At 51.0% G+C, this 14643-nt stretch overlaps 1 protein-coding gene across 1 annotated transcript; it reads right to left on the bottom strand.

Annotated features, from left to right (window-relative positions):
• Positions 1-1206: 1206 nt before the first annotated feature.
• Positions 1207-13126, bottom strand: Hic2 (HIC ZBTB transcriptional repressor 2). Its single transcript, XM_015500353.2, has 2 exons — positions 9507-13126; positions 1207-7771 (listed from the first exon to the last, which is right to left on the bottom strand). The coding sequence occupies exons 1-2, from the start codon at positions 9530-9532 to the stop codon at positions 5941-5943; spliced, it is 1857 nt and encodes a 618-aa protein (XP_015355839.1). The 5' UTR covers positions 9533-13126; the 3' UTR covers positions 1207-5940.
• Positions 13127-14643: the final 1517 nt, after the last annotated feature.

Raw genomic sequence — 14643 nt, 5'->3', positions numbered from 1 at the left:
TTGCATGTATTCTCTAAATGAAAGAGACATTTAATAGTATTTAGAAATGTAGAGACAAAGGCAAAAGAAAGTGCTGAATTAAAAGTGTTGATTATACAAAATGGGATGGGTTGAGAGGAACATCAAACCTTGGTACTTTAGATTGAACCCAGGGGTATTCTACCACTGATCTGCACCCCCAGCCCTTTGTACTTTTTTTTTTTTTTTGAGACAGGGTCTGGCTAAATTGCCAAGGCTGGCCTCAAACTTATGATCCTCCTGCCTCAGCCTCCTGAGTCACTGGAATTGCAGGTGTGTGCACCACTGTGCCCAGCATAGACTTTTTTCCTTAAGCACCATTCAATTAAACTGTGATCAGAAGTTACTTTGATAAAAATAAACAAAAAAATATTAAACAATTGAACAGAACTTACTAAGATTTAAATTAACAACATAGGGCTGGGGATGTGGCTCAAGTGGTAGTGCGCTCGCCTGGCATGTGTGCGGCCCAGGTTCGATTCTCAGCACCACATACAAAGATGTTGTGTCTGCCGAAAACTGAAAAATATATATTAAAAAAAAAACTCTCTCGTTCTCACTCTCTTTAAAAATAAATAAATTAACAACATAAACATTCTTTTTTGAGGTCTAGGGTCACGGGGCTCATCTGCTGCTGCCCTGGAGCTACCACGGATGTCTGCTGTCCACTCAGGGGTCTCTATTGGCAATCACCTTCCTGGGACCATCCAAGTTCCTCCTGCTGAGTCTTCATTCAGGGATTTCCACCCCAGTGGCCCCAGTAGACAAATACTATCCTCTTTTCCTTCCTCTTCAGACCAAGTAGCAGGAAGAAGCAATGTCAGAACAAAGCACTCCCCTTGTCCCAGCTCTTCATTGGCTCCACCCCTACTGCTAAACAGGGGCCATGGGCACTGGCCAGACCTCCTCCTCATCCCAGCCACCAGGTCCTCGCCCACTTTTAACTGTCCACACATCTGCTCTTTCCTGGATGGCTTCTGCCTGCTCAGGACAACGTTGTCTATATTGTTGACACTGAATGGTTAGTTCCCTGGCTCAGGATCCACAAACACCTCTGCACCTGGCTCTAGCCCCAGCTGGAAGGGGGTAGACAGATGCCCATCCCAGGTCTTACCCTCCTAGGACCTTGGAACTCTTTTGTCAGTTTACCAAAAAATGGTCACATAAAGCACAAAGGCTCATGCCGGATAGTTTTCAATCAAGCTTTTAATGAAAAGATCATAAAATAACAGTTTCTCATCACTGTACATTAAGACTGCACGCTTCTGGAGAGATCAGTCATCGGCGAATCGCTTTTCTATGACACTGGAGGGCTGCATACCTGCAGCTCTGACCTGAATTTATCCAAACTCTAGAGAGAAGTGAACTCAATGATGAGTGACAACGGCGGTGGCCAGTACAGGAGTGCGATCCCGGTGTCCCTCCCCCTCTCTGGGAAGGGTATAAACTAGGACATGATCCCTCTTCCGGTTCCAATTAAAACAGCTATAACCCCATCTCTTCCCCTCCCCTCGAGGTATTTGTGAATGGGCCAGAGCCCAACCTGGGGACCCTGGGGGGAAGCAAATGATGGGTGGGGTAGAGAGGATCCCCTCAGCACCTGGCCCCACAGGGCCCCACCAAGTGGAGGGGGGGGAGCCCTGGGGATCCTCCTTGCCCCCAAGTGAGGTCTGTTATGCAGCATTCTTGAGGTCAATAAATTACAGCAATAAATAGCAAGGTGAGGTAGGGGGAGGGGTTCCTGGTAGAAAATTAAACTGGGGTGACTGAAGCTGGGGGATTCCTAGGAAGGGGGGTGGTCCTGGGCAGCCTCAATTCCCACAGCTCCTACCATACCCAGTTTGGAATGTCAGACTGAGGCTCTGGTTAGGTCCCTCTCCATTCCCTCATTCCTGGCATCCAATTCACAGGTTCAGTAACAATGGCCCCAATGTGACTCTGGGGAACAGGACAACCTTGGTCCCTTCAGTGGGGCATGGCAGGGCCGAGCACCCCTGTTATTCTCAGGCCTGGTGCTTATAGCTTTTGTCCCCCAAATCTGGGGGCAGGACGGATGCAGCACTTGTTCCCTGAGCCCTGCCCTTCTGGCTGCCCAGGCCAGCCCCCCTCCACTCCCATCATCAATCAGGATGGCCACAGGAGGGGGCAGGGGTCTGCTGCCTGCAAACCCAGCCAGATCGCACTCCTGCACAGGGGCCTGAAGTCCAGTGAATACTGACAGTTTGGGGGCATCAGGCAAATGGCCCACTGCCCCCCAGTGGTGTTGGACAGGAAACACACCCCCGGCTGTATGAAATCGGGAGTCAATCTGGGTCCAGAGTGCTCATTTCACAGGCTGAGGTGTATGGCTATGCTGCAAGTCTCTGAGATTCTTATTTGCTTAAAGGTTCATCACTTCTTTTTTCCTTTTTTGCAATCCTGAAGGAGCCCTTGCTGTGGCTCGGTCCAATGGGAGTGAGCAGTGGCAGAGCCCGGCCTGCCACTTGCCCATTCACCCCAAGTCTGAGAAATAAATACATTCATCACTGCACAAACATATTGATACAAAAACAACACTGTTAAGAGTGTTTGCACCGTCTGTGTTGTAAGGATCAGGCTCAGTAAGCCTCTTCCCCTGCATGGGGTGGGGGGTGGAAGCCCAGTGGAGTCAACTGAGCTGTGCAAAGGTCTCTGCTTTTTGGCTTGAGTGAAACCTTCACATCAATTCACCCCCTAAGTATCACTGGCAGAGTAGGAGGGGGAGCTCACCTCCACCCTGGGGCCCAAACCCAGACTTAGGTCCTGTCACCAGAGCTGATTGCCACCCGCTGCTGGCCAGGACTACGGAGGTCCTGGCCAGGAGGCCTCAGGAGCTGATCAGCACTGGCCTAAGCTCTTTGGTGCCAGCTGGGCTTGGAGAGCCCCCAGGGATGAGGATGAAGGCTCAGGTGGATCCCACAGAGGCTTCCAGCCCCTTCTCCAGCCCTTCTCTGCCCATGAGCCATTCCAGGGCTAACTCAGAAGGACCCCCAGCAGAAGATGAGGATTCCCTGGGACTGGCCTTACAGCTGTTGAGGTCTGAAACTGTAAAAGTTTATGTAAACAATGAGATAAATATATTAGCATCTTTTTTTTTTTCTGAGCCCATTGAGGTTCCATACTCATTCAAAATGTGCTTTGGTTTAAAAATAGGTTTTGTGAATTTGGGTATGAGCTTTCCTTTTTTTTTTTTTCTTTTTTCTTTTTTCTTCTTCTTTCCTACAGGACATTGACATCTGCTATTTTCTGTTTCCTGTTTCTCCGAAACATTCAGGAATTAAGTGACTAAAGCAAAGAACTGTAAGCCGCCTTGGCCTCCTACGGCCTAATTTCCTTGTGAGGCTCTTAACATCTCCACACATACATACACACAAGCACGCACCCAACATGGAATCAAAGGAAAAGAAAACAAAACTAAGTGTTGTGTCAACCCCATCCCGCCCCACAAACCCTTAAAATCTTAAATAGGAAACTAGTGTTTTGCTTTCTCATTAAAATACAGAAAAGGCTTGATACAATACTAAGGTGGGTACAATACTATGTCGCAAAGACATCGTTGAGTGAGGGGGCTTTGCTCCCAGTCCCTGAAGTTCTGCAGAGGAATCACCTACTTTCGAGTCACCTCACAGATGCAGCTGCCCATGGCCCAGGAGGCCATGCATGAGGCCAGGGGCGTGCACAATTCCCAGGCGGTACAGACTTTGTGTCGTGTGGCTTAAGTGCTGAGAGTTGGGGTGGGGTAAAAGAGCAGGGAGTCTTATATGGCCCCACTCCCTCCCTGAGTGAGCTGGAGCCCAGGGGTCTCCTCCACTCAGGTGCTCAGCCTGACTTGCTGAAACTAAAACCTAGGGTCCAATTCTCTGTCTCCCACCCAAAGAGAAGAGGAATAAGCTCAGGGCTGGAGGCACCACATGGAGGACTCAGCCAGGAGCCCTAATGTGGCCAGAGCTCCCTCACTCCCAAGAATACACCGTTCACCACTGGGTCCCTGAACTCAGGCTGTTTTCAGCTGGAGGGTCTCTAGAGAAGTGGGGTAAGGGATGACTCTGGAGTTATTTGGTCTGAACTTAAAATCAAAAGAAAACTGACAAGAAATGCATGAAGCAAAATGAATATAAAGCCTGCTGGCCCAGCTCTGACTCCAGTTAGCCAAGGACATAGGACAGAGCATGGTGACCTTGGTCTGGCCTTGAGCCTGGCTTGGCCCATGGAGGTGTTTGAGGCTGGCTGAGAAGTCTGTGTTGAGGAGCAAAGGGTGGGACTCCAGAAAGGGCTGAGCCCCTGGGTGATGGCAAGCCTCTCGCACTGGGGGCCAGGACTGCTTGAGAAGTGCTAATCCTGTTCCCCAGTGCTTTGGTCAGCTCTTCCTTGCACCTCACTGGGTAAGAGGGGGCTACTGCTCTCCCAAGCTCATAGGGCACAGGATGGGTGGGGGCTCACTTCCGCCTCATCCTGGCCCTGCCAGGGAACTGTCCAGAGATGCTTCCTCCTCTAAGCTCCTGTGCTGCTCAGGAGGCTTGGGGTACCTGCCCCTTGTGAGCAGCTCATATTTCTCACCTAGGCCCAGTGAGCAGCAAGTGCCCCCTCAGAGAACATTGAGGCCCAGGAGGGACACTCGGGCCAGCCCGAGCCCAACTCACTTGACCAGAGGAAAACAAAAGCATCGGGGCCTCAACTGCCAGTCACCAACATACTGTTGTCATGAATTCAAGAGGTAGCAAAAGGTCAGAAGTCTCTCCACCTTGTTCAGTGAGGAAAGAAAGTGAAACATCTGTCCATACACACTGCACACACCATACACTTACCCACACACACAGAAATGAAAAATGAGAGTACCGACAGCCCTGGCAGCAAGTCTAGCCTCCCCCCCACCCCACGAATCTTCCAGTTCCAACAGTCCCATAAACGTTACACTGGGGTGTCTCTTAATAAAAAACAAGTACCTCTAGACAAAGAATATTCCTCAGAAACTATAGGAAAAGCAAGCACTCCTGAGGCAGCCCAGATAGTACTGGAGACCAGGGAAGCCTTTAGGCAAAAAGGGCTCTGGGGCCTGAAGAGGTGGGCTCACTGGTGTGTTCCACAGTGCCCACCAGGGCTAGGGGAGGACAATGGGGAGGAGCAGCTGCCCCAATTACATTCAGTCTGCAGACCCAGGCTCAGCCCCAAAGGGGCAGGAAGAAAACAAACTATTGTTTGTTTTGGTTTAAAAACAGAATCCAAAATTGAAAAAAAAAAAAAAAAGGAACAGATCAGTAGGAATAACAGCAACATCGGCCCAGAGGGCTCTTTAGTTGTAGAGAGGTAGGCGGTGGGGTCACCCTGACTATCCCAGCGCCAATGAGCAGTGCTGCCCTGGCTCAAGGAGGGAAGGAGAAACTGTCCTCCCAGCACCTGCTCCCCAGAGCCAGGGTCACACGCGCCTGCACATAGACACAAGCACACGTGCACGCACACATACCCAGTCCCTGCTTGGGGGGCCTCCTCCAGATACCACCCCAGCTACAGGCAGCCTGGTCCCCGACCAGCATTGAGAGGGACCCCTTACTCCCCTTCTCCAACCCAACCTGCAGGAAAGGGACCAGGTCTCAGTAAGACCCATGTGACCCACTCCCAATGGCTCTGCAGAAGCCCTTACAGGGAGCTGGTGACCTAGATGGGACAGGGAGGTAGAATGGTCACCAGCAACACACACAGGGAGCTAAGCCTGCCGGCTTCTCTCCTTTTGGCTTCCCTTGGTACAGACTATAGATTAAAGCTCTGGGTGTGGGGAGGCTGGGTCAGAGGAGCTGATAGGAGCCTCACTGGACCTCAGGGTCCCAGCCCCACCTGCCTTGCCTCCTGGCTTCTTCCGTGGGTTCCCAAGTGGTGAGTCTGAAGAGGGTGCCCGCGGGTCTTTGGCTTCTAGGAGGGGGAGGTGTGCATGCGCAAGTGGCTGATGAGGTTACGCTGCTGGGTAAACTTGCCCCCACAGAGCTGGCACTCATATGGCTTCTCACCTGAGTGCACACGCATGTGCTCAGTGAGGCGGTACTGGCGGGTAAAACGCATGCCACATTCGTCACAGGCAAAGGGCTTCAGGCCCAGGTGGCTTCGCATGTGGCGGGTCATGGTGCCACGCTGCGTGAACATCTTGCCACAGATGTTACAAGGGAAGGGCCGCGTCAGCCAGTGTGTCTTCTCATGCTGCCGTAGAGTAGCCGGGTCTTTGTAAGTCTTCTCGCAGACAGAGCACTTGAAGGGCCGGGGCTCAGCAGCGTAGGCTGCACTGGGCGCCGACAAGTCCTCTGCCTCCTCCTCAGCACCCCCGCTGCCAGTTTCATAGGCCCCTTCCTCCTTGATGAACAGCTCCTCCTCGGTGTGTGTCTCCACGTGGGCATTGAGCTGCTCAGAACTGGGGAAGCCCTTGGCGCAAGGGATGCACACATAAAGGTTGTCTCCATATGACACTGTCTCATAGCCCTCTTGCCGATACATGTAATGGGCGCCAGGGTGGCCACTGCCCCCCTCACTACCGCTCTGCCCACTGTCCTCACTCCCGTCCTTGCCATTTTCCTCCTCTTCCTTGCAAGGGTATGGGGGATCCCCATAGGGCCCACTGGGGCCTCCTCCCCCAACACTGCCAGATAGAATGCCATTGGGAACCCTGTCCCCAAGCCCCTCACTCTCTTCTCCAGGGCAGGGGCCCTTGGGCCCTGCTTCTCTCCGCTCAAAGGGGGAGCCAGCCACAGGATCCTTCTTGCTCCACTCCTTCTTACGGGATGAATGCCGGAGGCTCTTCCGAGGCTGCCCACCTGACCCCTCCAGCAGACTCAGATGGTTATCCTCAGCCCCCTCCAGATCCATAGACTCATCAGGGGTGCCTCCCAGCTCAGCATAAGAGGCACTATTGGCAATGGGAAGGGCAGAGGCCGAAGGTGGTGAGTCCTGCTGACTGTCGCTCAGTTGGGCTGGATCATCAGGGGTGAGGTGGGGTACGGGAGTTGTGGGGGGCAGGGGTGGGCTCTTCTTGGACAGGTCAAGACCCAGCTCCTGTTCACAGCCCCCAGTGCTTCCATTGGTGCTGCTACTGCAGCCCCCTAGGCCTACCTCTCCACTGGTTGGGCAGACCCCCCGGCCTAGGCTATGTGTACTCTCCTGGGTGGAGCCACTGAGAAAGAGCTCATCATCTGAGCCTTTGGCTGGTGGGAGCTCCTGGTGGGTGTGGGTTCCTTTGCGCCCGTCCGCAAGCCCTGGATACCGAGCCTGGATAACAGAGGCTGTGGATAGCCGCTGGCTACGGGATGGTCGCCCCATGCCAGCAGCCCCAACCCGTCCAGAGCCAAAGGGCTTGCCAGCTCGCTTGAGTTTGCGGCGGCAGAGGGCTGCCAACTCAGGCAGCTGGAGGTAGCTGGCGGCAGTGAGAAGAGTGCTGAAGTTGGGCTCAGCTGGCTGGTCGCTGGGCAGCAGCTTGCCTGTGTAGATGAAGTCAAGGATCTGCTGGAATACTGTGGAGCTGACCATGTCTGTGTCCAGATTGATGAGGTTGTCGTGTAGGACCAGGGATTTGAAGTAGATGCTACTGGCAGCCAGAACATTCTTATGGGCCCGGAAAATTGAGTTCTCCACCATGATGATGACATCACACAGGAAGCCCTTGGTCCTCTGCTGGTTCAGTTGTAGCAGGAGCTGCTTTGAGTGGCTGGGCAGCTCCATGTCGGGCCCCATGTCCCCACGCCCTGCCCACGCACACCACCTGTAGGCAAGAACAGGCATACACGTTAACTCACTCCAGGGTCCTAGAGCACAGTGGAACTCTGGATGGCACTCAAGGAATTATGCACTAAGCAGGTAGCTGAGACCTGCACTCAGTTCTACCCCCTTAGGCACAGAGAAGAAACTCAATCCTGCTGTGTGCAAGCACTGTACATACAGATCACCTCATTAAAGACTTAAACTGTTTGAGAAAGGACACAGCATTCCCCCACACCTATTTGCACTGATGAGAAAATGAAGCAAGGAGGGTGCCAAGCAGAAAAACTGGGGTCTGAATTTGACTTCAGAACATAGGCTACTATCTCCACACTAAAAGAAGTCAATCATAGGCCCACATGGACAAGCAGGGAACCCAAAATGACTAGCAGGTGGATATGGAATTTGAGGAACAGAGGCCTCTGTAGGGGAGCTAGAGCCCTTGGTAAAACAGACCTAGCCCTCTGGAGCATGCAGGCCCACAGGGCTGTTTTCAACTTCCTAGACAAGTTAGAAATTCAGATTTTCATAGTCATCTCCCTCTACTAGAAGAAGGTTCTTTTTAAAAATACTGTGTGGCCAAATCAAACACATCTGCTGGTCTGAAACCTCTACTCTACACTGGGGTACCTCTTAAGAGGTGGCTCAGGCTTTCTGATGTGCTAAGAGTACCAATCCTGCTTCCCACACCACCACCACCATACTGTAGTCTCTCCCATGGCTTCTGGTCTTTGCAGAGCCCACCTACATTGAGAAGGACCTTGTTGGGGCAAGCACTGGGGCACTACCCCCAGCCCCTAAACCCTGCACCTTTTCTAAGGGCCATAACTGTCTGTGACTGGGAAAGGCAGCCAGCTGGCCCCTGCTAGACGGGCTGGCACAAACACTAATTGAGGTCATTAAGTAATAAACACACAGATGCCTCTGGTCTCCACAGGAACTTATCAGCCCGCTGGTGCAGTGTGTGCTCATGAGGTCCAACCAGACTCCCAACCTGAGCAGTTTCTCTGCCAAGCAAGACACCCCACAGGGAAAACAAAGGCAAGGAAGTATACAATGGGCCCCAGAAGGAAAGAAATGATCGTCCCAAGGCAGTTCTGTACCTGCTGTTAAGGGTACAGTCTCTGTAAGTAGCTGAACAGCTCTAAACCTTGCCACCACCAGGTGTTTGTGCTCCTACCCCTCCCAGAGCACCCAGCTTTGTCTCCCACAGGAGCAGAGCCCTGGAAGCAGTCATGCCTACCACACCCTGTCCTCCCCTCCCATAACACAAATGCTCTTCCCAGATCCACACCTCACTGTGAGTGAACATGGGTGTGACATGCCCCAAAAAAATAACACTCAAGAGCCCCACAGCAAGCACCTGCCAAAGGGCTCAGTCAGGAACTAATTCTTCCACTCCTTGTTCCCCTAACCTATTAGGCAGAGACAAAGAACCCAAGGCGTACCTTCCACATTGGGCCCTAGGGCAAAGCCAGTGACACCTTCGACAGTCCCCAGCATACCTAGTGCCCCAAGTTTAGCAAGAGAACAAGCAAAAGACAGGAGAGCTCACATATTCACAACAACCCCCCAATCCTGGGCAGTGGGCCCCAGGCTCCTTTGACATTGTCCTGAACTGAATGAACCCAAGACTTCAAGGCCAGAACAGAGGCCAGGGCTGTGTAAGCTGCCCAGAAAACGCCAAGGACAAAGAACAGGTGCTGTTCTCCCTTCCCCAAGTCTCCATTTCAGCCTACCGGAGTGCCAGGGGCCCAGAAACCATGTGAGCAGCAGCCAGCAGGGACGGCCTCCTTGAGCGTGTGGACTTCCTGAGGGTACATCAATGCCTGGTCATCTGGGGAGAAGATGGACAGTTACTCACACATCAGCAAGGGAAGCGGGGGAAGAGAGGGATCATGAAGGAGAGGCAATTGGTGACCCTGGATCCTTCATTTTCAGAAAGGTCTGAAGGATGTCTTTGGCTAGAACACCCAGGTGCAGCCAAGCAGAACAGTGGTGCCCTATAGTCACACCCAATGGCAGGGAAAGTGAGGAGTTAAAAGACAAGATCTGAGAAGCTAGGTGGGAACTACCTATCCACCAACACATATACCCTGGAGATTTAGGATACCTCAGGGGCCACCTAGACCTGGGGATGCTGGTGGCAGGGATACAATTCCAGGCAAGCAGATGAGGTGGCAAGGAGGCTTGGGCAAGGTCCTACCCAGGCTGGTCATATTTACATAACAAAAGGTCAAAATTGGAGCCACTTGTGCAAGGGCTATTTATAAGAACCAGTCTCAACCGCTTCTGGCTCCCCTGCTTCCCTCTCAGATGTGCTCTTGCCCCCTCTAGGCCTAGAGGGCCCAGCCCTCTCCTGCCCAGCCTAATCACATAGGCCTTCCCTCTCAGGAGGTTTTACTGCTTGAGGGATTGTCCCAGCCTTAGGCTTAGTCTTTCAATACCAGCCTCCTGCAGAAGCTGCTGGCAGTACAGTCAGATAAGAGTAGGCTCCCTCTCCCCCTCTCAGCTCTGGGTCCCGCAGGAGAGGGATCCTAAGGTTCTGAGTCCCTGCACCCCACAGGCCAGACTGGGCTCTCTTGGAATGGAGCCAGGGGTGGGGGCCTGCAACAGTCTGGAGCCCATCCCTGCCTGCCCTTCCCCCACGCCACCCCCAGGGCCAGGGAGGCTCAGCAGGTCCCTCAGGAATGTGACCAGACCCGGGGTACAGGCCTCAGCCAGGAGGCTAGGCTTCAGGCTACCAGCTGTCTCCCCATGCAGCTCCCCTCTCAGGGGGGGAGGGGGACTGGTAGGAGGTGAATAAGATTGGCCCAGGATCCCACCAAAGGCCCTGAGGGCAGCTGAACCAATTCTGAAAATACAGAGGTCTGGGAGCCAAGAACTCTTGTGTTGAATGATAACTAGGGCTGGACCCCTCACCCAAAAGTAGCTGTTAAGTCTCTGTAAAAGGGATGGGGCAGACCACAGCTTTGGAAGGGGAGTGGAGACCACCAAAACAATGGTTGGTGAAGAGTGGACCTGAAGACTAACAGGAAGTCAAGGCTAGCATTTGAATCTGCTAGATACCTTTGGGTCAATTAACCTGCTCCTTGCCTGGCTTTCCTCATATCTGGGATCAGCCAGAGCCCTGCCAACATTCACTCACCAGATGAACTAGGGGTTACCTGTCTGTAGCAGAGTTCAGGCCAGCTACTAAACACTGTGCAGGGAGTAAGTGACAAAATAGAGGACTCTGGGACAACTGAGTACCTTGGGGGTAGGCATGCCCTCTGGGTGCCTACTACCTGGCCCTGCCAGGTACTTCACTAACCCAGGTTAGGTTGATTAACTGAATAAGGTTTCCTTCCCAGTCAGGGAAGGAGAAGACCCCAGGCTGAGTTAGATGTGACACCTAGCAGAAAGGGACAAGGCTAACTTCCTGTACCCTCCACCAGAAATGCTCTTCACAGGGGGAGGGGGACCCTCCTGTTTAGAGCTCACAGCAAGCACAAAGCTGCCCTCCCAGCCTGCCAGTCTGGGCCATCAACTATACCTACAAGAGACAACATATCCTCACCTCCTAAGAGAGGACCACATACCATCCTGCTGTATTACCCATATATATAACACCCTGCTATATACCCATATAGACTTATATACTGCTGTATATATTGCTCTTTTCTTCCCTACCCAAATGAAGATGGCCAGAGATCCCCACTCTATCCACCGTAGCAGCAAACAGATATCATGGAAAGGCCATAAACTGTGGGAGTGTCAAGGACCTGGAAACAGCACCAGGATCACCACCATCCCAGGAAAACCTCAGTTCAAGGGCTGATGCCCTGTGCTGGCAGGAGTCACAGACAGGTGGCAGAGGGAGGTCAGGTTGGCACTTAGCAATCTCTGGCAGCAGGCCCAGGCAGTGTGCCTATCAATTCCAAGGACAGCACATCCAGCCCAGACCCATTGCTGGCCAGAATGCTGGCTTCCAGGAAGCCCAGGATCTGGGGCAGAGGCATAGCAGGCCTGGGATCTCATGCTGTCTAGGTACTCTTTTAAGGCTACCACCTAGCCCCTCCAAAGGACAGAACCTTCAGGGTACCTAGGAGAAGGTCAGGAAGAGGTAAAACGGCACAGAAACTCCCTCCTTGGTTAGGAACCCTCAACTCCAGGTTACCCCTATGGGTGGGTCCTAGACAGGCTGACCTCACCAGGCACAGGCCAGTTCACTCTCCCATGAACATAGAAGGTATGGTGGAAATAATAAAAAGACTCTGGGATATGTTCCCAGAACCCTGATTAGACATCAGACATATGATTGTGTTGGTGGGATGAATGGTCAATACCCACCTGCCCTCCTTTTCCTCCCCTCCCCATTCATATCACAGTGTAGAAGGCCCATCCCCCACGATGAGGGGAGGCCCAGGACCCAGACTGGCTGGCACAGCATTGAGATACCCTAGTCTTTCAAGCCACTGGCAGCACATGCCTGAGTGGAGCCAGGGCTGCAGAGCTAAGCCAGGGAGCCACCAGAACTCCCAACCCTACCCCACAGACCCCTGTCCACCCTCCTACAAGGCATCCATTCTGGAAGTTCTGGCCCCATCCAACAACGCAAGTCCCACCTTGGGGAATGCACACCCAACTGCAAAATGAGGTTATCTCTGGGGAATGGGCCTATCCAAACTAGACTGTTTGTACAGATGTACCTTGACTTATGATGGGTCACATTCCAATAAAACCATTATTAAAAATATCATAAACTTAGGGGCTGGGGATGTGGCTCAAGCGGTAGCGCGCTCGCCTGGCATGCGTGCAATCCTCAACACCACATACAAACAAAGATGTTGTGTCCGCCGAAAACTAAAAAATAAATATTAAAAAAAAATTCTCTCTTTAAAAAAAAATCATAAACTTAAAAAACACTTAATCTACTTACATTATTGAACATCACAATTTAGCAACATAAACACTGTAGAGCATCAGTGGTTTTCCTTTGTAATCAGTAGGCTGACCAGGAGCTATGGCTCTTGCCCCTGCCCAGCACTGTAAGAGAGGGAGCATATCACATTATTGATAGCCCAGGATATATAAATTCAAAATTTAAAGCATAATTTCTACTGAATGCTTTATCACTTTTGTACCATCATAAAGCAGAAATTTGTTGTCAATTACAACAAAATCCATTAATATAATTATAATGCACCAATAAAAATTAAGAAAAAAAAAGAAGTTATAAATCAAACAATAAGTCAGGAACCTCAGGAAATTGAGACAGGAGGATCCAAGTTCAAAGCCAGTCTCAGAAACAGCGAGGAGCTAAGCAACTCAGTGAGACCCTGTCTCTAAATAAAATACAATAGAGCTGGGGATGTGGCTCAGTGGTCAACTCAGGGAGACCCTATCTCTAAATAGATACAAAAAAGGTCTGGGGATGTGGCTCAGTGGTTGAGTGCCCCTGAGTTCAATCCCCTACCAAAAAAAAAAAAAGAGAGAGAGAGAGAAACAATTAGTCAAGAACCATCTGTATGTTCATTTCTGTGTCATGTATTTAAAATGAGTATTACTGCCCCCCATACCAGGTGTTGAACCCAGGAGCAGTTTACCATCAAGTTATCTCCCTAGCCCTTTTTATTTGAGACAGGGTCTCACTAGTTGCTGAAGCTGAACTGAAACTTTCAATTTTCCTGCTTCAGCCTCCTGAGGCACTGGGATTACAGCATGCAGCACTGCAACCAGCAAATAAATAGATATTATTTTTAAAAAAGAAAGGAGAAAAAAGGGGGGCAGAATGATACCCAAACATGGATGAATCTCAGTATTTAACAAAGTAGAAGAAGTCTTATTCAAGAATCAGAACACTTAACTTGAGCTGAGGATGTGGCTCAGTGTTTACCTAGCATGCATGAGATACTGGGTTCTCTCCCCAGCACTATAAAAACAAAACAAAAAAACACAGACTAGTTGACTCCATTTATATCAAGTTCTAGAACAGGAAAAAACAACCTGGCCAGAAACTAAATCAAAGCAGACTCTGAGAGGCAAACTGAGGACTGTGGAGGAGGAACATTTTTAGCTAAGGGCAGCTCTATCTTGCTGAGAGACTGGGTGAGGTAGATGCACTCTCAAAGCTTATGTTAAGGCAGGGCATGGTGGCACAAAGCCTGTAATCCTGGCAACTTGGGAGGCTGAGACAGAAGGATGTCAAGTTTAAGGCAAGCTTGAGCAACTTAGCAAGACCCGTATCTCAAAAAATAAAAAGAATGGGGATGTAGCTCAGTAGTACAATACTCCCTGGGTTCAATCCCCAGTAAAAAAAAAAAAAAAAAAAAACTTCCAAAGAGAGCTTTTTATAGCATTCCATCTGAGCACAATGCTTCTCCTTCCTTCCCTCTTGGACACTACACCAACTAACCTTTGGTAGGTGCTGCTGTGTGCCCTTTTCATTTGACCCTAGTGGACTCAGCAACCCAGAAACCTATGTACTGCCCTCCCCATGTGACAAGGTAGACACCCCTCTCATCTTCATGCAATCCAGGCAAGCCTCCATCCCACATCTTACCTCCCCACAAGGAAAGAAAGCCTGAATTGAATCATTTGCAGCCATGGACATGGGTAAACCCTCCCACTGCTGGTTTCTAGCCCACCCAGTGATGCCAGTTCAGCTTCTAGCACTGAACCAAAGGGCACAAGGGAAGCAGATCAGACAGGCAGAGCAACTACTAAAGTGAGAGGTCCCTATCCCTTCAGGTTTCTACCTGGCTGGCCCTCAGTACATTTCCAGAGGATAATCAAAGCCCCAGGCCTGATTATCTCTCCCTCTGGAGATATTCCGCATTCTCCCTTGGAAAAAAAAATATATATATATATATATATATATATATATTTTTTTTT

The sequence above is a fragment of the Marmota marmota genome, unplaced genomic scaffold (genome assembly GCF_001458135.2).
Source record: "Marmota marmota marmota unplaced genomic scaffold, marMar, whole genome shotgun sequence".
NCBI lineage: Eukaryota > Metazoa > Chordata > Mammalia > Rodentia > Sciuridae > Marmota > Marmota marmota.
The sequence above is the reverse complement of the archived record's forward strand: the minus strand, read 5'-3'. Positions and strand labels throughout refer to the sequence as shown.